Source organism: Hakea prostrata, chromosome 10, assembly GCF_041222555.1.
Source record: "Hakea prostrata isolate BN-2017 chromosome 10, UWA_Hpros_2, whole genome shotgun sequence".
Lineage (NCBI taxonomy): Eukaryota > Viridiplantae > Streptophyta > Magnoliopsida > Proteales > Proteaceae > Hakea > Hakea prostrata.
Genome location: NC_142609.1, coordinates 37,640,847 through 37,664,138, shown reverse-complemented (window position 1 = coordinate 37,664,138; position 23,292 = coordinate 37,640,847). Strand labels below are relative to the sequence as shown.

At 38.7% G+C, this 23,292-nt stretch overlaps 1 protein-coding gene across 1 annotated transcript; it reads right to left on the bottom strand.

Annotated features, from left to right (window-relative positions):
* Positions 1-3,712: 3,712 nt before the first annotated feature.
* On the bottom strand, positions 3,713-22,280 carry LOC149002761 (glycosyltransferase BC10-like). Its single transcript, XM_089137453.1, has 10 exons — positions 21,799-22,280; positions 21,587-21,703; positions 21,380-21,480; positions 11,428-11,499; positions 11,073-11,163; positions 10,329-10,409; positions 9,998-10,039; positions 6,827-6,886; positions 5,391-5,537; positions 3,713-4,271 (listed from the first exon to the last, which is right to left on the bottom strand). The coding sequence occupies exons 1-10, from the start codon at positions 22,054-22,056 to the stop codon at positions 4,092-4,094; spliced, it is 1,149 nt and encodes a 382-aa protein (XP_088993579.1). The 5' UTR covers positions 22,057-22,280; the 3' UTR covers positions 3,713-4,091.
* Between the last annotated feature and the right edge of the window lie 1,012 nt (positions 22,281-23,292).

Below are 23,292 nucleotides of genomic sequence, written 5' to 3'. Positions count from 1 at the left end.
AATAGCAATTTTGTTTTCCATAGAATCTTGGCTCTTGTTGCAGGATGCTCGACTATTTCTTTTTATTCTTTTTCTTGCATACCATAAATTATTAACCCAAGCCGTTAGTCAACCCGAGTATCGATCGTTAGTTAGCCCGAACCTAAACCATACCAAACTGAAACAGGCCCGAAACCGTTATTTTGCTAACAGGCTGTGTTTGGCCTGAGTGTTTTTTAGTTCAAAATTGTTAAGCTCAGCCCAAAACCACCTCAAACCGCACCGTTGTCATCCTTACAACCATGATTTAATTGGGTGTAGATAACTATTACGCCTACTGGAGTCTTAGCCACATTGTTCCTCATTGTGTCTCTTTACTATGCAACAGACCTTTTCAAGCACAGTGCCATCTCTGACTTCCCAAATTTTGAGGCTTACAAGATCGAGACTCCTCTTGGTCTCAGCTCCCCACTTACTGAGACATTGAAAAATATCTTGCAGATTAGGTTCTTGAACCAGGTCCAAGGTCCCAAAAGCATCGCTTTTGACGCAGTCAGTCGTGGCCCTTACACGAGAGAACCGAAATGAAGCAACGAATAGAGTTTCCTTTACTTCCAATTCAAGCAGCTGAAACACAAAGAAGATTGGAAAAAGCAAGGTGGTAGATTTTTTTTGGCCAGGGATTTTATTTTATTATTTTATTTTTGTGTAAATCTAAAAGTTAAGGGACATTTGATAAAATAAAAAAAACTTATATAGTTCCCTTCACCCCATAGGCAAAATGGTCATTTTAAGTAATTTTTTGAAAATGATTTGTGTGGGCAGTATGTAACTTTTGCCAATTAAGTGGACAGTCAAAAATTTTAGCCCAATTTAAATGGCCAACATGAAGAAAATAAATAAATAATGGACTTGCATCTATTATTATGTGCAAATTCATATAAAATAGTTACCAAAAAAAAAGAATCATATACAAAATCATCATATCATATGCATGATATTTCCTTGGTTATTCATTGCCCTCAAATGTTGAAGTCCACTGTTGTTTTTCTTAAGTTTTCTTTAGTCACCATGAGATGATATAAAAAACTATGATGAAGAAGCTAAAAGGATAATGCTAAGATGTTGGAGAAAATCATTATATAAGAAATTATTTTAATAAGTATATATTTGTGATAATCATGCACAATAGATTACTTCTTTTCCAAAATAACCTTTCATTTCTTATACTTGTTGAAGAGTTATAATTTTCGAACATGTCATCAAGCTAACAAGTATACATTAACAAAAATGTTTCCCATGTAAATATGTAATCTATCAATAATAGAGATATCAACTTTCTTAAGCTAAATTTGACCAATGGCATGTTGATTGGAAATTGACTTCATTAATTTGGACTACTAAAGACTTATTTGATTAATTTGTATTTTTGAGATTACTCAGCTCTTTAGATAAGTATCCATTTCAAGGCATTTGGTTAGATAAAGTTGGATTTTCTCTCATTTGATTTATTTTCCCATCTTTGATTATGATCTTGAAACTGGAAAGTTTATTTGTTTTTGTAATTTATTTTTAGATTTACCATCAAAAGCTATAGTTCTGTTTTGTTTGCTACTGAACACCAATTTGATGTGTCGTTGTAGAAATAATATAAGCTAACGGTGGACCCCAAGGATCCTAGTTGGTACAAGGGAGTTGTGCTTGGCTGGTTATGCTGATGCTATTTGAATGCCGAAATGAAGGTTCACCCTCACACATTGATATGTTATTGTGTTGGTCATAGAAAAAGGGAAGATTCAGTCTAACTATTGAGGTTGAAAAGAAATGTTTATAGCCTATGCAACAGCAAAAGGTACTCAGTATGCAATTAGTCTTCATCCATGCAGAAGGTGATGAGCAAAAGAAATGAATGACTTAATACTCTTCTTTAGTGTTCCAATGTATAGGTATTTGATATGACTACAGTGAGTCAGTGACACCTGAGAGTTCATGTGGAGGTGGAATCATGTAAGTATGTTTCAAAGAAACAACATCCAATTTTCTTAACAGATTATGTGGTTTAGTTAGGAAATGATGTAATGGGAATATCAGAAATGTTCTCCATTTTTCTTGGAATCATAGAAACACTTGAAATACTATGCTAAGATGTCCATTGGGTTTACTTGGACTGTTTTGCGTGAGGGTTTGATTTGCTATTTGAAAGCGTACGTTGAGCTTAGCATGTGTTGATAATTTGGACTTAGATGCTAAATTTCGTGATTAGCTTCACTTGGTCAGTTTCCGCCTCTCTGAGCATGGTTTGTAGTCTTAAAACTTATCACTTGATACTTTGTTCTCACAAATTCATGTTACAATGGAATGTAGAGAGGTCTACCACAAATCATTCATAGTATAATATTAGATGGTTAATCCATGAAAGCTTCCATGAACAAACCAAACAATATGGGTGTAATTCATAAGTGTGCCACTTACTGAAACCAAAACTATGCCATACCGTACCGAATAAATATGGTACAATATTAATATGACATTGTTATATCATTTGATAAATGGCATGGGACCATAATAGTATGAACAACATGATATAGATGAACCATATAACACCGATACTGTATCAAATACTACAACCGTTTTGTAACGAATAAATAATGACATAATAATGGTATGATGTACTTGTTTTGGCACAATAATGGTATAAGATAAATTTATTCGATATTATAACATATCATACCAAATAACCATTCAGTACTCAATTAACAACTTTATTAAACACAGACAGTTTTACCAAGACTGTAAATACTTTGATAACATATTTGCTTGTTTCTAAGTGGCTATGGAAAGCAGGAAAGACGTGTGTAGTTTAACGAAGGGGGAAAATATTAAAACACATGAATTTACTATGAGCAAATATATCATATGGTATGCATGATATTTGTTTTATTATTCATTGTTCAAAACTTTTAGTCCATTATTGTTTTATTGAGTTTTCTTTGAATCACAAAAAGAAAATAAGCATGGTGATCAAATTTCAAATGACTTTTGAAACATTGGGGTAAACCATTATGGGAGCGATTCATTCCAAACCCCACTCTTATCGTAAAATTCATTAAAGAATTATTCAAATCATAAAGCCTAGAAACAGTTAACCTAACAATAAACATAAATCCTTGGAGTGCATCAGGATTTTATCCCAACTCAACACCTTGAGGAGGTAAGCAACATCATAAAAACAACAAAAAACTATCCGTTTACTCCCAAGACAGTCAAGATTTTTCTAAATCTAATAAAGAAGGCTTCCACCTCAATGCTTTTCCTTTATTCTTTAATGTAAACCTAAATTGTATGGTTTTAAGCTATTGACTTATATATCATGTTCTCTGCTGTGAATCTCTTGATGTATTATTCAAACAGGCTCTCTCCTCTGAATCATAGAGACGACAATAGTCTTGGATTATATTTTCAATAAAAAACATCTCTTGTTCAAAATTTGAGTGCCAAAACAGAACTTGCATTGTCAATTAATAGAAAACCACCTTTTGTTCCCAGCAAAATAAAAATGAGAAAAGGAAAAAATCACTTAATTCAATGAGAAATAGTTACTTTTTGGGGTAGATTCTTAAAGTGGTTCATCCTTCACACTTCACTTAGATGGTTTTTCGTCCCTGACAAGATGAACAGAAAAAATGAGGAAATCACCGGGTGGAACTCCAATTCCCAGTGGGAGTTTAATCATTTTCCATTATTTCACATAATCCATTAGAATAATAATTACAGACAACAAAGGATTGGAAAATTTGTACGATATGTTTTAGCTATATTTACTATTTCATATCAAGTTCAGTTCAGCCCACAAATGACTTGACTATTTCAATGATTCTAGCCTTTTTATTTCTTTTACATTGTTCGTAGAGTGTACAGGCAAAGCTCGAACAGTCACTGCCACCTTGCATATTTCTGATGGCAGTGTCAAAAACTGTTCTGTATGCATTATGTAATGTAAAATATCCTCTAAGCCTCTGATAAATGCCTCACTAGATACTGCTATATTCTACAAAGTAAGGAGATGGTCAGGCCTATTTGTTAAAAGATGATTATTAGTGCAATGAGAAAAATTACATGGATATGTTTTCCATTGCAGTAGCTTCTAAGGAACCCAACACTCCTTGAGTCAAAAGATGCATGGCAGCACTAGGTGTAAACTTCCTTGCAAATAGGAAGCAAGGGACAAATGTAGAATTGATACGACACCATTCTGTTCTGTACTCAGTCGGAATGTATATATGACAGATTTCCTGCAACATTGGAAAACATGAAAATGTATTGTCAAAGAGAAGCAAAAGAAAGAACATTTGTAAATCACCTAAAAACCATGAAATGTCAGCATAACAAAAGTGAAAGCATTGAAGAAACAGGGAACATAACACAAATAAATGAAAGAAATACATTTTGAACAAGGAAGAAATCTCTCTACAAGCCAGGGAAGAAGGGAGATACTCTGGCTAGGCAGTATCTAAATTTTATATAAAGTAGTGATAGGACACACCCCAAGGAACAGATCATTGTTGTTACCGGGGGTTTTGGCTATTCCCTTCAGTCCTCTAACAGATGACTGTTTCCTTTCCCTCTACCCCCGCTGCTTTTTCTTCTTCCTTTTTGTTGTTGTATATTCTTCGTTCTCTCTTTCCCCTTTGCAGTTTTTGGTAATGATAATTTATTCAACCCCCCCCCCCCCCCCCCCCAAAAAGAAAAAAAACAAAAAACACCAAATCTCAAGGGCCTCCAAGTTCAATAAGGGGCACTCCTTCCATTAGGGCAACTGAAAAAACAGAAGGAACACAAGGCTCCATCTGGTTGAATTTGAAATTATAAAAATTAGTGTAGAAATTTAAAAAAAACAAGAAGAGACCAACAATTGAATCAGAGAAAACACCAACATTTTAGATACTAGTCAAAGAGTGAACTAAGAAATTAATACCCAAAAAATTTAAGCAATTAGGTTTAAATGAAGTACAACTTAACCGGTGGAAAGAAAAGTGTCGGAGTTATTTATAAACTCTGGCATGGACTAGAAAGGTTTCCATGTTGATGTTGTTTGAAATTAACATCGTTTGACATCCAAGCCAACCACAAATGATTCCCTCAAACAGTGCAGATAGTGTTATTTTCAGCCTATCTTTTAAGAGGAAGGTCACATTTATTAAAAGAACAATCTATATATTGGTTCAGGGTGTGGAGGAGCACTATAAAATCCCTTCCTACAACCACAACCACAACCACAAAATCATGATAAGATAAGCACAAAAGAGATAACTGAGAGAATATATACAACCACAATCATACAACATGGTTTAGTCTATTAAGTGAGGTAATGAAGCATCAAGGTGACTCAGAAAGAAGGCAAGGTAACTGACCCTTATTTTCTTTATTTGTTGAATCCCTGCATTCTCATAGTGAAAAGTCATAGGATGCCAACCACTTCCTTCCATTTTAGTGGTAGAGTGGTTCCAGAGGCTGTAGGTTAATGTTCTCCTTTCAACTTCACCTTCAAGCTCACTCATCTAACATGCAATAAAAAGTAGTCTAATCAGTGATCCACAAATAGTGTTGAATTTGAAGATTCCACAATACTTTGCAGCTTAGAATCATTCCATTTTCTTATGGGAAAAGTATGTTAACCAGTCGTGTGGTTCCCACACTGAGACACAGGACCATGCGAAGTTATTTGATCAGCAACCCACAAAGTAAAACGAATGCTCTCACACGAGCTCCTATTAGCCCCTCATCTAGTGTAGGCATTATATAACCAGACAGAGATCTTGTGCTCTTTATTTAAAATATCAATACAATAACCTACTAGAGAAAAATAAAATATACATTAGGTTTAAATGGAAGAAAATTTCCCCTGCTGTGAGATTGCAATTTCCCTCACATGAAATCTATTCTTTTATTCTCACCTGCCCTGAATATTTGGGTCTGACATGAATCATGTGTTTCTAAAAACAATCATTGGTGTGGCATACAGTTTCCTTCCCACTGGCCAGCGTGGGGGTCTATAGGAACACACAGTTAGGCATCCAGCATGGAGGCAGGGTGTTCATTTATTCAACTCTGTGTTTGGGAATAGGGGCATGTGACCAGGCAGTCCCATAGTTACAGACACACAAAAAATAACTATCAATTTTCAAAATTCTTACGCAGATAACAGGAGAAGGCGCAATGGTAGAGGCTGTGGGCCAAAGGGATCTAGGCTAACTTACAAAACATGCAGCATTACTGTGCCACCATATCAGCTTCTATTTTACAAAAGTCTTTTGCTTGTCCTCTATGAAAACCTTTTTATATTCCCATACAAAACCAAGTTGCAGGAAAAGCACCTCAGGAGGGATTTACTTAAAATATTGGGTGAAAAAACTTACACATAAATGCATGCACCTACAAAAATATCCTAAGGATGTTTTCCTGGCCACTGTTTCGAACAGATCATCAAATAAATATGTTCGAATAGGGAAATTATGCAGCCTATTTTAAAACCAAAAAATGTTATTAAATTGAAAAGGGAGTCAGTTCCATCTAAATACAGTTTTTAACATATCAAAATTGAATTCCCAATTGAACTCTACTCTTCTTCATCAACTTCTCTTGAGGCACTGCAAGTGATTATGGTTGTTTGGTTCCAGCTTTAGCTCAAGGGGTTTCTCATTCACTCTTAACTGATCCAAACAAGAGGGCAATTCCAGTCTAACCTGGTTTGCACCTTCCCCACCCAACTCCTTAACTAAGTAATGAAGTACCTCAGAGAACCATCAAAATCTGACTAAAAAGCTTCAAAAGGGTATTTTATGCTTACTGATAGCAATGTCTGAACATAATGTTCGTCTGGGATACAGTTATGCTGTTCCTGCAATTTCTGCAATTGATAAAACATATTAAGCATAAATATCCATATAATTAGATAAGAAATACCACAATTAGTTGTTCATCCAAAAAACAAGAAATAATAAAGAAGAAATACTACAATTAAACAAAGGACAAGGATCAACATATTAGTTCTAGTTATAGAAACTGAATCAACCCTATTATATAACTATGAGGAACAAGCTTTTCCCATGAGTGGAATGGAGAAGGCACATTACAAATGGTGGAAAACAGAAGGCCTTAATGTTGCATGTAACCAATGAGAAGAAGTCCTTTGGACTGCAGATGAAGAATTTTGGTTTTTTAAATTCTCTTCCTCCTAATTTTGCATGTTGACAAGTTTGGTACAATATTCCTTGGTATTCCTGAAGAAGCTCCATTGATTAAACCTTTTTTTTATTTTTTTTGTAGAAATTGATTAAATATTTCTAACACAAGCAATGGCTTATTCTGCTTTTCACCCACAAGAAGTAGCTTATTCTGCTTGATAATGACTCTATAAATGCTTATTTCTCTAATCCAATGAATCTAAGCATAGATCACTTATGAGAGATGTTTTATGACTATATACAAGGTGTCTTTATCCCGAATTCCTATCACGCATCATTTGTGATTTGGATTTATGCATTTCCTGGGTATTCTACAATTCACAAATTACTTTTGACGTACTGGTTCCCTCTGACTACTTAGTAGAGAGGGAATGGAAAAATTGTTGCTGTCCCCTTTTTGTTTCTTGGCATGCAAAGGAACCCACATATGGATTATGTGTGAACTTTTTTATTGAGGAATATCTATTGTTTCAATGTATCTCAGATTCCACTTGCTCCTTATCTATTTAAATAATTATAAATAGTTATTTTTCTGATCTAATGATCCCTAGGAATGGAATATGGTCCTAAATTGCTAAGAGACTAACTAGGCACCAATATCTAGGATGTAGGATGAACTGGTAAGCTCGGGTAATTCAGAATTGGGTGTACTATTCACTTGAGGGCTAGGGATGGATCAGAGTTACGTTTTGATCGTTAGGCTCAGACAGCTCAGTCAAGTTCATACAGGGTAGAATATGTGTTGGAAATTACAACTAAATCAGGTATTTAAATCTGGATCTATGGATGTAATAGAAATAGGACTGAATGCTAAAAGGATAACTTCAAGCAATTGACTGTGGAATGGGTGCGAAATCTGGATAAGGTCTCCCCTTTGTTTCAGCAGGTTTCAATGGTTAAATTGGAATACAAGAGTTCTTGTGAAACCACCTTGTATGTGAACTTCTAGAAGCAAAGAAGAATAGATGCAGGTTTTTCAAGCAGCAGCTTACTTGAATTTGAAACTTTAGGATGAAATAGGGAACTTATGCTCTCTTTGGACTCTGGTACAGTTTAAATTTATGAATATTTGGTATATAAACATAAATTGATGACTTTGGTATGATTTATGACCCATTTACCTCATTAAAATAAATTGTTTTAAATGTAAATAATAAATGGGTCAAGAGCTGTTTATGATTATCACCATAAACTGTTAATTATTACAATAAATGAACATGTGCAAAATTACTACTTAAGTTACCAAAAATTAGAACAAAACCTTGTTTTTCTCACTCTCCAACCTCCACATTGTTCCCATCTCCATTTTAACAATGTTTTAGGGGCATTAAAAACAGCCCAAACCAATAAAAATGAACCAAAACCAAAACTAGAGTTCATAATATTTTACAAGGTAGACAAAAGCCAACCTGATGATACATAATATATTATTCAGCGAATGATCCAAACCTATTTCTTGTTATATAATATATTATGTCTAGTAGTAACCAAATGAAAATTGTATAACACTCATAACCTATTATCATGATTATTATTCATAAATAAGTGATAAACATAAATATAAGTTATGCCCAAGAGAGCTTTAGTGTTTTTGATGGTTGGATGGGGCAGCCAGACAAATGGAGTGAAAGCAGTCCAATGGTGAAATAAGGCTGTGGAGGTTTTTTTTGTGGCTAGGGTTTGTACAAAATGAAAATCGTAAAACGGGGAGTAAAGGTTTGGAGAATTCAAGGATTGGAAGAAGAATTGGGGTTGGAAAGAACTCAAGTTCTTGTAGATTGGAAAACAGCAGGTCAAGTGCATGAGGAACACCTTTGATCTGCAGAAAATCCTCAGCAACTTGAAAGAGCCTTCAGAGGAGATCAAACTTCGCAGCTTGGGGATAGATGAAAACTTGATGGAGGGGAAATAAAGAACAAAAACCACTAGTACAAAGGGTGTTGTACGCTCAAAACCATAATTGTTCATCAATTTAAAGTTAGACATATTTGTGACTCATCATTTTAAAGTTAGATATACTTCTAAGCACTATGGCTAACATAATCACATAACACACTCTAGCACTCAAAAACTAGGATTCAAAACTCACAATAGAACTAGGATTATTGTTCACGTGAATACTAAACTAGACTAATTACTCCAAATAACTAATAAATTAATGGACTAACAAAAGGGAAAAGGAATTATCCTAACCATCCATTCCATGATATTGGTGCTGGTGTAGCAGCCCTAATGGTGCTACTATAGGGTGTGACTCTTAATCTTGAGGATGTTTTTAGGCAGCCAAACTGCATCATGGATTAAAGCTTATTCTATAATATTTCCAGAAGCACCTGTCAAGATGTAATGATTCTATAATGCATCAATAGTTTCTGCAGTTCTTAGAATCCTTTCATCCACTTCTGTAGTTTCCACAAGATTAAGTTTTACATTTAATGTCAGCACCAGCAGAATGAAGCACTTCCCCATTAATTTAAGCCACTCCAACCTTGCATACTAAAATTGTGAGTACCCTTTAGCCCACAGTTGTGCAAGCCATTACAGATTTAGGCTATAAAACTCTAAAGCACTACAAATAACCTGAGTACAATGTAATCATGTAAAGCACACTGAATAAGGGGGAATTGAGCTGAAACAAGAGAACTTTGACCAAAAATTTTGCTTCAAAGTTAAGTGGATTTGGTGCCATGTAACAACATTAAATTTGAATATAAGAAAGTTTCTATCCCAAATACCCAATTGCATTTACTTATAAGTGAAGGAAGATCACATACAAGATTCTGCTTTCCCTTCCTGGTGTCTAAGGGTGGTCGTCGCTGCAAAGTAAGAACCAAAAGAACAAGATCATTATTCTTCAAGCAAGAAGAAAGAAACAGGTTCTATCTTATAATGCCTCAGATAAAATGCTTCCGCAACATAATGTTGTAAAGGTAATCTTTTGCCCTCTAACAATGCAAATAAAGTAATTAACACCATGAGGAAAAGGAAAGATCAACCAGGTGAACTTGATACTCCAGTAGGACAGAGGAATGGAAAAATTGTGCAACTAAATGTGTGTTAAAATTTGTTTAGAGATGCTAAGTTGTCTCACAAGTCACAGCTCACCTTGCAGAATCTCTTGAAGACTGGGAAGATAACATCATCATCTACCACAACCCTTGCATCTTTTCGATTTAATGTAATCCACTGAAATTGCCAAAAATTATTTAAATTATAAGTGCATAATTAGCATCAGTTACTATAAAAAATGTAGAACTCTAAGCAGAAATGAACACACATAACATTTTCTTCTGATGCTTGATTGAACATAAATGTTATCGGTTCACTGGAAGAAAAAGAAGCAGTTCAGGCCAACAAGTGCCATTGACAGTGGATGCCAGCTATCAGCAAAGATTTTCCAGAATAAGGGCTTCTATGAAGCAGCATTTACAATTCCAATGAACAATACCTGTGACTTGGTCTTATTTTTAAGAGGAGAGCATCTTCTTGCAACCAAACAACCCCTTAACAGCACTAGTTTATTCAGTAACTTCATTTTGAATACAAAAGAAAAAGTTTAGCAAACAGACAGAAAATTTTACAAAAGATTTAGATGAGTCAGCAACCTGAACAAGTTAGTTCTAAATTTCTTATATAATGATTAAACTAAAAACTAACTTGTATCTTCTCAAAAGTGAAGATTAATTTCATTCATTACATAATAAAAAGGAGAGGTTAAAAGAAGGAGAAAAGCGTCATAAGTTGTGAAAATAGTTAAGCAGATTATGCCAGAACCAAGTACTTTGGTCAATTACTGAGCCTTTTAAAATGAATGAAGAAAAGAATAAACTAAACAAGAATGAGAAGAACCTGAGATCCTTTTCGCCATTTATCCTTTGGAATCAAAGGAGACATGTTTGGATTGTAACGAGCATCCTTTGTGTCATCATGGTCATGGAAGCTAGAATACAGAAGCAACTACAAGTAACTCAGATTAAATGAATATAAAATTCAGCTTTCTCAACAATGAAACCCCCCCCCCCCCCCCCCCCCAAACAAAAAAATTCCTCCTTTTCTTATGCATTCACAAGAACAAGAATAACATCCTCAGATAGGATGGGAGGTGCCAGGCCCAAAACAAAATCAACTTTTTTTCTTGTAATTGATATCAAATTGAGAAAAGAAATCAGTAGAAACCATATCAGGGTCATGAAACTCTGCTCACCTGTCAATGAAACTCCGTGGTGAAGCCATTACATAATTATATATGTAGCTGAAGTTGTACAACGGTACACAGCTGCACAATTCATTGGTCAAATAGAATATAAGAACCTGATTTCAAGATTGACCCAGAAATATGCATGCACAAACTCAAAGACCATAGTGTAGAAAGCAGTGAGAAAAAGTGCAAATGATTGGTCAATGCCCTACAATACTGCATTACTACACCCTAGTCAAGTAGAGGGAATTTCTTCCTAGGAATCAGATATCCCCAGAGGACTGGCAGCTAGCTAAATGCTGGAAAGGGCCAAAAACTGGTTTTGACAAAACCACAAATAAGTTGGATCCTGTAGCATTCACAGAGTTTTGTGTTCTCTTCTTTTCACTTAGCTTTTAACTATTACGTACATCACATAGCAGTTCAGTCATATTCTTTAATGCATACAAGGACTACTAAAAATTTAGTAGAAACAGAGAGATGAAGTTAATTTGAAAGGAAGTAAGGACACTTCAAATGATCTCTAAAAGTGCGAAACACATCCCACATTTACAATAACAACTCAACCTTATCCCAACTAAAAGAGATTGACTACATGGATCCTTGCCTTCCAATCAGCTCAGCTCGGATCAAGGTCATTCTTGATACAAGGCTTTAGCAATCTTTGTCTTTCCTCACCAATCCGAATCATTTTATCTGTCCTGGCTCTTGTCCCTCATCTAAAATCCCTTTATGGACTATCCAGGCCTTGTGGATCAAAGCTACTACCACATAGGTGTGTCAACTTGGCCTTGACAACCCAAACCCACCTTGGCCCACCATGAGCTCCAATGGGGTTTGGGCTGGTTTTTACAATCCTAAGGGTGGGTTAGGTTTGATATATCAAACCATGGATCAGGACTGGGCTGGGTTAGGGTTGAGGCCTTAAAGCAGCCCAACCCGTCCCTACTCTACTCTGATTTTAACCATGACCTAATTAATGATTTATGGTGAATGAAGTGGCTAATGCATCTTCTTAAGGACATGGAACTTCTATCTTTGATATATTGATTACGTTTTAAAACTCTGTATGAACCACTAGATGTTTAAAATTATTTTGAATATGATTAGTACATGTAATTCCTCTTATGGGTAGGCATTTTGAACATATTCTGGTGTATTGATTTCAATCATTGGGTTGGTGAACCTTTCAATATTACCATTTTATTTTAAGGTTTCCAAAACCTTGAAATTATGAAAGGGTGTACCTTTATTGTTCTTTTTAATGCAAGGTTAATCAGGTTCACTTAGGGTCAATTAGGGCCAAACCAGTATAGCCCGATCAGGGTCAATCTAAGCAGGCCTAGGCTGGGCTAAACCCAGTAGGTTAGGGCCTGGGTTGAGACTTTTTAACCCTGAGTCAGGGATAGGATAGGCTTGGGCTGAGCTAAAGGGTCCTAGGTTTGGGCTTGGGTTTGGAAAAACCTGGCCTAACCCACCCATGTTTCACCCCTATTCCTGCATGAGTTCTAAAATGATCATTCATTACTATATCTTTCCTAGCTTTGCCACCCATCCTTCTCAACATCTAGATATTCATTACATTTGGTTTATCTATATGATGCTTCTTAACCACCCAATGTTCCACACCAACACCAAAAGTGGTCAAATGACAGTCTCTAAATTTTTTCTTTAAAAAGGTACACAATGATCACAATTTTTTATACCCGATACACCCCTCTAGTTCATTCATCTAATTTTAATTCTCTATGAAACATCATGTATATTACCTTCTTTATTTACGATTGAGCCCAAATACCTAAAATTGCCACTCCATGGAATCTCTTTCTCATTGATTTTCACCATCTCAATAGTCATGCCAACATAACCAAATTACGAGCCACACATTTCGTTTTTGTTCTACTCATCTTAAAACCTTTTGATTTCGAGGTTGATCTCCATAACTCAAACTTCTTGATAATCCCTTTTTTTTGTTTGTCCATTAAAACAATATAACCAACAACAACAAGCCTTTTTGGCTTTTCCAAACTAAATGGGGTCGGCTACATGGTTCCTTGCTTTCCAATTGGCTCTATTTGAGGCCTCACTATGAAAGACCTAAGCTATGCATATCCCTTCTCACCAAGTCTCTCAAGGTCATCTTAGGTCTGCCACTAATTCTCCTAATTCCTTTGATTTGGATTAAATCGCTTCTCCATACAAGATTATCTAAAGGCCTCTATTCAACGTGGCCGTGCCACCTCAATCAACTTTCTCGTAGCTTATCATATATCGAGGCTACTCCCAAACCAGCTCTAATATGATCCTTCCTTACCTTAGCCTTCCTAGTTTTAACCCACCTTCCCTTGAAGCTTGAGGTTTTTCTATTTATTTTCAGAATCCCTTAGATACCAAAATTTCCAAGTCAAGTTTGTGCCTATCTAACCATTGGAATTGACTCAAACTTGGAGGAACCATTTCTCCCTATCTCTATTCCCCGCACACAACCACCCCCTTGGGACAAAAATTACAGCTCCAACCAAGTCTCTTGACCCATTAACCATACCAGTTCTATTAGAGTTCAAACTCCTGCAAAATTTAGGACCCTCAAACAAGCGGTCAGATTTAGCCAATTTTCACACCACATCATCTTATGACCTGCATACCAATCACTTAAAGTTTTCACAAAAACCTGTCAATGGAAATACCCAAAGTACCCCTTCTATAGCCTACTTCAAACCTATTTCTTGGACTGATTTCATTGAAGATCTTGGAAGTGTGCTGCTTTGTTGGGACTCCCGAATCAAGTCTATGTCACCAAGATAAACCAAAAGATTCAAAGCTCTTCCACATTTCTATTCCAACCCCTTGTACCCCTTCCATACTTTCACTCTCCTTGAAGCTTCTTTTACATCAAAGTCTCTTTGATAAGCCCCTTGTGTCACGAGTCTACACTCGTAAGCGTGGCAAGGGGATCCACGCAATCAAGAAAAGATCTCCAGATTCAGATTGCATTCAGATTGGGAAGGAAATGGTTGTGAGATCTTGCGATTCAGATTGAGATCAGATTGCATTCAGATTGCCTTATAAGTGGAGATTTGGGATGATTCTATTAGATTTGGGGAGATTCTATGGAGGGATATTGTAGGCAAGTATTTACTATTAGTAGGGGGAAGGTAGAGTAAGTTGGTATGCTTTTGAGTTATTAGGGAAATAAGGGAGAGGGCGATTGGTCTTGGGTAGCCGTAGGTATTCCTGCTGCTGGTTGTAGGCTATGTTCTGTTTCAGCATTTAATCCAAGATCGTTATTATTATTACTTCTTTGTGTTGTTCTTCCACTGTTGAGTCACTCTATTTGGGTACTTAACAAATTGGTATCAGAGCCAAAACGACTGGAAGGGTAATGGTAAAAAGCAGAATGGAACAGAGGGTAGAGGACTTGGAAACCATTGTTAAAGAGCTTCAAGGTCAGGTAGGAGCCTTAGCATATCAGATTGAAAAAGGGGAAAGGGCCAATGACGAATTCAGAGACGAATTGAGACTCATGTTCTCAAAAGGAAAATCGGTTGATGTCCTAACAGCTGAGTTGACTGAAGAAATACCAGACCACGGTGAGCGAATGGGTGAAACCAACAAATCAAAGGAATTTTTTCTTAGGCATCTTGACATGCCAATTTTTCTGGGAGACGATCCTATGGGATGGATCACGCGGGCAGAAAGGTATTTCGACCTGCACAAATTAAGCAATGGAGCAAAACTTCGTACCACAACCTTGTGCTTTGAAGGAGTTGCGTTAGGGTGGATACGTTTTCGCGAGTTGCACCAACCATTAATATCATGGAGGAGTTTGAAAGAAGCGATGATCCAGCGTTTTAGCTCGGCGCAAATGAAGACCCCTCAAGAAGCGTTGATCACCCACAAACAAGATGGGTCGTTCGCAGCTTACAGAGACGGATTCGAGGCGCTTATAGCGGCTGCCGGCGCTGTAGAAGAAGAATGGTTGAAAGGCGTGTTTTTGGCAGGGTTAAATGAGGATGTGAGAACTGAGGTGAGGATATTTGGACCCACTACGTTGGGCCAAATAATGGATCTGGCCCAAGTAGTAGAGGCCAAGAACTTGGCTGGAAAACTTAATAAGAGATCCACTTGGGCCCAGCCCACTTCAACAACCCATAACTCAGCCAAGCGATATGTTAACTTGGGTCCAACCAACTCAAATTTCAAAGCAACCAGCTTGAACCAAGGAACCGGAACAACCCAAGGAGGCACCACCCCGGTTCGACCAACCCAAAAGCTCGACCCATCATCTTCTTCCTCTCGATCTGCAACAGCGTCAACGGCAAGAACAGTGGGACGATCGAGGTGGCTCTCTCAGGACGAAATCAAGGACAAAATGGACAAGGGAGTTTGCTTCCGATGCGATGCGCCTTATACCAGAGGTCATCGGTGTCCTCTGAAGCAACTGCGGCTGTTGCTACTTCACGATAATGATGAACAAGATGTCGCAGCACTGGCAGACACGATCGATGGGTGCAACAGCGTTGACGAAATTGACCCTGTAATCGAAACGGAGCTTTCCCACACCTCTCTGGTAGGAATCGACTCACCACACACGTTAAAGTTGAAGGGGCAGATCCACGGCTACGACGTCGTAGTATTGATTGACTATGGTGCGACGCATAATTTCATTGCGCAGGAGCTTGTGGAGCCGTTAGGGCTGGAAGTACTCAAGAAGGACTTTCAAGTGGCTTTGGGAGATGGCACGATTCATAGAGGGACAAGAGTGTGTCGAAATCTTCCGATCAACATGGGCGGTGAGATTTTTGTACAAAACTTTTACCCATTCCATTTGGGTAGTATTGATGCTATCCTAGGTGTCGAATGGCTACAGACATTGGGGGAGGTGAGAAGCAATTGGTGTTCACGAACCATGAATTTTGAGTGGCAAGGATGACCGGTAAAATTGTGTGGAGATACAACCTTATTGAGATTGGAGACAACAATGAAGAATGTGTTGCAATCTGTACGAGCAGGTGGCGATGGATACTGGCTACAACCTCAAACCACAGAGAAAGACGATAAGGAAAGCCAAGCGAATGCGGCTGTCTCGCTTCTGTTAGAAGAGTTCATACAACTATTTGTCGAACCCACGGGGTTGCCACCTCGGAGATCACAGGACCACAGGATACGATTAGCCAACGGGAGTACACCGCCTAACATCCGGCCTTATCGCTACCCACACTCACAGAAGAACGAGATCGAGAGGTTAGTACAAGAAATGTTGGTTGCAGGAATAATACGGCCTAGTGTGAGTCCCTACTCTAGTCCGATTTTGCTCGTACGGAAAAAAGATGGAGGATGGAGATTTTGCATGGATTATCGGGCCTTAAATACACTTACCATTCCTGACAAATTCCCTATTCCGGCAATCGACGAGTTGTTGGATGAGTTAGGAGGGGCCACCATATTCACCAAGCTTGATCTAAAATCCGGATATCATCAAATCAGAATGGCCAGAGGAAGATGAAGAAAAGACAGCTTTTCGAACCCATAATGGGGCATTATGAGTTCCTCGTAATGCCATTCGGGCTTTCGAATGCTCCATACACGTTCCAATCACTTATGAATGAGGTATTTCGTGAACATTTAAGAAAAAATATTCTAGTGTTTTTTGACGATATTCTGGTGTATAGCAGGACAATGAGGGAGCATGAGGGTCATTTACGCACTACTTTTGAGTTGCTCACACAACACAACCTTGTAGTGAACAAAAAAAAATGCATGTTTGGAGTTGTTACATTGGAGTATTTAGGGCACATTATCTCTAAAGACGGAGTCGCAGCAGACCCCAAAAAAATCAAGAGTATGGAGGAGTGGCCCCAGCCAAAGAACCTTAAGACCCTACGGGGATTTCTAGGGTTAACCGGATACTACCGCAGATTTGTCAAGGATTATGGAAAGATTGCTGCCCCGCTCACTAACCTGTTGAAGAAAGAGGCCTTCCAGTGGAGCGAAGCAGCTGCAAAGGCGTTTACCGCCTTGAAGACAGCCATGACTACAGTTCCGGTGTTGGTTATGCCTGATTTCACAAAGGAGTTTGTCATAGAAACTGATGCTTCCGGATTTGGGTTAGGCGCGGTTCTAATGCAAGAAGGGCACCCAATTGCTTACTGGAGTCAGGTGTTATCTTCGCGCGCACAGACCAAGTCCATATATTAAAAAGGATTAATGGCAATAATGCTGGCTATCCAGAAATGGCGACACTACTTGATGGGGAGACATTTCAAAGTCCGGACTGATCAAAGAAGTCTAAAATATTTGTTGGAACAGCGTATTGTGGCGACGGATCAACAAAAATGGGTTCGAAGGCTGTTGGGATTTGATTTCGAAATTCTTTATCAACTTGGTAGTGAGAACAGAGCAGCTGACGCCCTCTCGCGCCAAACGGATGGCGACCTACAGCTCTTCTCTATATCAGCAGCAATTTGGCCAGAGTGCGATGGGCTAGATGAGGAAGTCCAAGCTTCGGACCGTTACCGGAAGATTGTTCAGGCTTTGTTGAAGGGATCTCAAGACCAACCTTCCAGCTTACTCATGGGACTCTTCTTTACAAGAATAGGTTGGTCATCCCAGAGGGATCACCACTGATTCCCAAGCTGCTATCCGAATATCATTCCACACCAATTGGGGGGCATTCAGGGTTTTTAAGAACCTACAAACGCTTGGCGGCGGTAGTATATTGGGTGGGAATGAAAACAGCTGTCCGGGATTTTGTGGCTAGTTGTGATGATTGTCGAGCAGTAAATATCAAGCCATGAAACCCGCGGGTCTCCTTCAACCTCTCCCAATTCCGGACCGCATTTGGGAAGATATCAGCATGGATTTTGTTGAGGGGTTACCCCGAACCAAGGGCGGAGATACAATGCTTGTCGTAGTTGACCGTCTTTCCAAGTACGCTCATTTCCTTGCTCTTTCACACCCTTACTCCGCCAAGGATTTGGCTACATTGTTTAGTAAGGAGGTTATCCGTTTGCATGGGTTCCCTCGATCCATTGTCTCTAATCGGGATCGCATTTTTCTTAGTAACTTTTGGATGGAGCTTTTCAAGTTGGCTGGCACCAATCTGAAGTTCAGTAGTGCCTACCATCCTCAAACAGATGGTCAAACGGAGGTGGTAAATCGCAGCCTCGAGGTTTACCTACGATGCTTCTACGCTCGCCAACCGAAGGATTGGATTAATTGGCTACCCTAGGCAGAGTATTGGTACAACACAACATTTCATTCAACCACAAAAATGACTCCTTTCCAGGTTGTGTACGGCCGTGCCCCACCTTCACTTTTACGTTGGGAGGATGGTCGTTCTAAAGTTGATGAGGTTGATGTGTTCCTTCAAGAGCGGAATCGAGTGTTGGATGACCTCAAATCAAACCTACGGGTGGCCCAAGATCGGATGCGCGCTTCAGCAAATTCCAAGCGCAGGGAGGTGCATTATCAAGTGGGGGATGAGGTTTTCCTTAAGCTCCAGCCTTATCGTTTCCAAAAACTTGCCAAACGGCCAAATGAAAAACTTAGCCATCGCTTCTACGGGCCGTACCAGATCATTGAGCAAGTGGGACCAGCCGCCTATCGACTACGTTTACCTGCTGATTCAAGGATCCATCCAGTATTTCACGTTTCACAATTGAAGCAAGCACTTGGGCAGCATATTACTCCCCAGCCACTTCCATTGTGTTTGCAGGGGAACGGCGAGTTGCAGCTCACACCCGAAACCTTGCTCCATCCAGTATTTCACGTTTCTCTAGTCACGGGGTGCTGGAAGTTCTGATTCGGTGGAAAGGTCTGCCTCCTTGTGAAAATACTTGGGAAACCTTTAATGAGATGCAGTACCAATTTCCAAATTTTCACCTTGAGGACAAAGTGAAACTGTTGGAGGGGAGTATTGATAAGCCCCTTGTGTCACGAGTCTACACTCGTAAGCGTGGCAAGGGGATCCACGCAATCAAGAAAAGATCTCCAGATTCAGATTCTCCAGATTCAGATTGCATTCAGATTGGGAAGGAAATGGTTGTGAGATCTTGCGATTCAGATTGAGATCAGATTGCATTCAGATTGCCTTATAAGTGGAGATTTGGGATGATTCTATTAGATTTGGGGAGATTCTATGGAGGGATATTGTAGGCAAGTATTTACTATTAGTAGGGGGAAGGTAGAGTAAGTTGGTATGCTTTTGAGTTATTAGGGAAATAAGGGAGAGGGCGATTGGTCTTGGGTAGCCGTAGGTATTCCTGCTGCTGGTTGTAGGCTATGTTCTGTTTCAGCATTTAATCCAAGATCGTTATTATTATTACTTCTTTGTGTTGTTCTTCCACTGTTGAGTCACTCTATTTGGGTACTTAACACTCTTACTCCTTAACTGTTTGTATAATCTATGATTTGGTTTCTTGATGATTACTGCAGTCTTCCAAAACATTATTATTTGAAATATTTTCATTTAGTAGGTTACAAAAGAAACCTCTCATCTCTTCTTAATAGAGGAAAAAACTGCTGTCTATTTGTACAAGAAAAAGAAAATGTTCGCTCCAGGGGAATTGTCTCACAACAATGTACACATAGAAATTAGCCGTAACCAGCACTGAAAAGGCAATGGCAGACACTTGAAGAGTTGTTCCCGGCACCTACAACAGGCTGGCTACTGCTGTAAACATCAGTGAGATGCATTATCAGACGAGTTTCTGACAAACCCTGCCAGAATTTACTCTCTGGCTGACACTTAAGACATCTAATGTTGGCACCTGAAAAGTCCTATCCAACACAGGCAAAGAGAAAAACCAGAATATAGATTCTAGTCCAGAGTAAGAAGGATTTTACGACCCCCAAGACCTGATCCCCCCCCCCCTCCTTATGGCTTGGCCCAGCATAGCTTGACAAGCACATGCATGTGTAGAAGCACCCCAGACCAACTCCAGACAAATAGGAGAGAACCACTCACCAAGAAACATTGCGCTTGTAGTTCCAGTCACCCTCTTTCATTTTCAAGGTGGGGTTAAAGTTCCCACACACAAATTGATTTACCAACTGCTGACTTCCCAAATATTGAAGGAAACAAACCTCCTAGCAAGTTGTAGAAAAGAAGCAACAAATCCAATTTAGAAAAGAAAATCAAAAGGGGGAGAAAGGTATCTTGGAACCTCATAATTCAAGTAGATCTTATTATAGACACTGACTTCTTTTCCACCCCATAATCAAGAAGGTGTCTTCCCTTGATTCTTCCTTTAGTTATGCATGGAGCATCTTTTTTGAATAACTAAGAGGTGTGACTCCTGTTCTCTCTTGATTTTCTCTTTATTTACAACTTTAGTTGTTACCCCCTAACTATAAAACTTCTTGAAGCTTGGCCCTTAATCTTCACAAGCATCTCCGATACACAGCCTATTCTAGTTCACCAAATGCAGCAAATGGCAAGCTCAGAATTATAAGGTTTCCTTTTGGACTGACTAGAAGGATATTTCAAGATGACTTTCCAATATTTTAAGAAAACAAGAAAATCCGAGTTGTGAATGAATGGGTTGATCTCCTCCAGGACGAAAATTCTCCTCATTGAATTAGAAAGACCCATCAGCTTTGTGCTTCACCTGATTCCTGGACTCTTTTCTGTGAATCTAAGAAGGTAAGCCAAGGTTGGGACCTCTAGCTAATCTCAAAACCTTTAAAACCTTACTCTGGAATCTGGAAACATAGAAGCCAATTCACTTCTGATTTACAGACCTACTGATTTACAATTTCATAATGATGTAGGACGTCAAATTAGTCTACTGGACCCTCAATGACACCGGAGTTGGTGAAACGATTGAATTCGATAGAACCAACATGTACTCTTAAGAATCGTAATCTGGATTCTGGACAAAACTAACACTGTGCAGTTGTAAAATTATAATAAGCTTGACATCTAATGAGCATTTGTCTAATAGAAGAAACCAACCTATCTGAGAGGAGGATAAATCTCCGATTTGAAGGGTCCTTAAGGGCTGCTCCGAGCAATAACTTCTCTGCCTCAATCATACTCGATTCTCCCCACATTACCTGGAGGAGGAGCCTCAAATTCAATTTCAGGGAAATAGAACAATTTAATTTCCCTACAACCAAAATAAGCATAGCATTAATAAGATAAAAAATTTCTCTGAGTTACCTTTACGCTCTCATTCAGCTGTCGACCGTAAAAGAAAGGTGATGCAGTCGTCGATTTATAAAACACGAATCCAGGCTCTGAATGAATATAAATTGAAAAGTTCCTCGCATCTGCATTCTGGAAATTCTAACAATTAGCGAATCTAAAGCCTCGAATCGGTATCTTGTTCAGCATCAAAGATTGGAACAAAATTGGAAAAAGAAAAAAAAAACCTGGAAGAACATCTCCCACATAAAATCAAGGGGAAGGTCCCTTCGCGCAAGGAATAGGAAAGCAATCTTGGGAGTTCCAGAGAAGCGTTCGTCCAAGTTACGAGATCTAAGAGCATGTTCAATCGAGAAGTGTGGCCTCGATTGTGAGTAAAGTCCTAGAAGCACGATGAAACAGAGCATAATCGAGAGATAGAACACAGGCTTCGACAGCAACAAGAAGACATAGCGAATTGAGTACGGATGCTTCTTCTTCGTCATGACTTGAGTTGTTCGAAGACCATGAACGAGAGCGAGAACAAAAGGGAAATGTTTCAGGCTTCTTGCTTACATTCGAAGAATGAATGGAAGATTTAAAGTGAAGCATTTAAAACTGGATTCAAATCCAAATTTGTTTGAAGTTGCTGTTGCGTGTTCCGATTGAATTCTTCAAGAAATTATCTCGATTCTTGTTAGGGTTTTAGACTTTCAATTCTGTTTTTTTTTTCTTTCGTTTGTTGAGTAGCGTTCAAAGATGGTAAGACACCGCGGACCGCGTGAGACGTTGACAGTTAGCTTTTTCCGTTTTTCAGGTTCTGTTTCATACACCCGCGATTGGCGGGCAGAGAAGATTTTAAACTTCAATTTTCCCTCTTTGACGTAACACATCGCACCAGACGGTCAGAGGACCAAGCCACGTATGTAAAATGCTGACGAAAGTCACGAAACCCATCGTTGAGTCTTGAGTGACGTAAATTTATATTTTCTTTTAGAAATGATAGATCACCTGCTCCTTGGTTTCTCAATGGTCGAGATTTCATTTGCCCAACTAAGGTTCAAAGTTGATGGAGAAGAAGAGAACTGATGAATGGCTAGAGGTATTTTAAAAGAAGAGAAGTGTAGAGTACTTGGAATATGATTTGACAGACATTATCGATGAGAGGCAACGATGGGAGACTACTCTTATCGGCTGTGTATTTGGTCCTAAGCCAACCTTTTCTAGCATGAAGAGAGATTTGTTCAGGAGAATTGGTCTGCCAGTGACCACGTTGAAGTTCACGGCACCAATGAAGTTATTTTCCTCTTTTTATTTCATTCAGTTGAACTTAGCAAAGGAGATATTGGATGAAGGTCCATAGTGTTTTGGATTTAGGCTTCTCATCCTTCGACCATGGTCACATTATGCACCTATGGACAAAATCGATTAACAACAACTCCTAGTATGGATCCGTTTACTTGGCCTTCCTATGGATTTGTGGAATCATAAACTGATGTGCTCCTTTACCAGTGTTCTTGGAGAACCCATTTGTTTGGATCGATGCACTACCAAGAGAGACCGTATTTCCTACGCTCGTTTATGTGTACTAGTTGATGCACAAGATGGCATACCATAGTTTATTGACATTCGTGAGAAAGATGGAGGTGTAATAAAATAACAGAGTAGTATATGATTGGGCTCCTCCTTTGCAATCACTGTTATGTTTTCGGTCACTTTACCCTAAACCACCGGTGAATGTG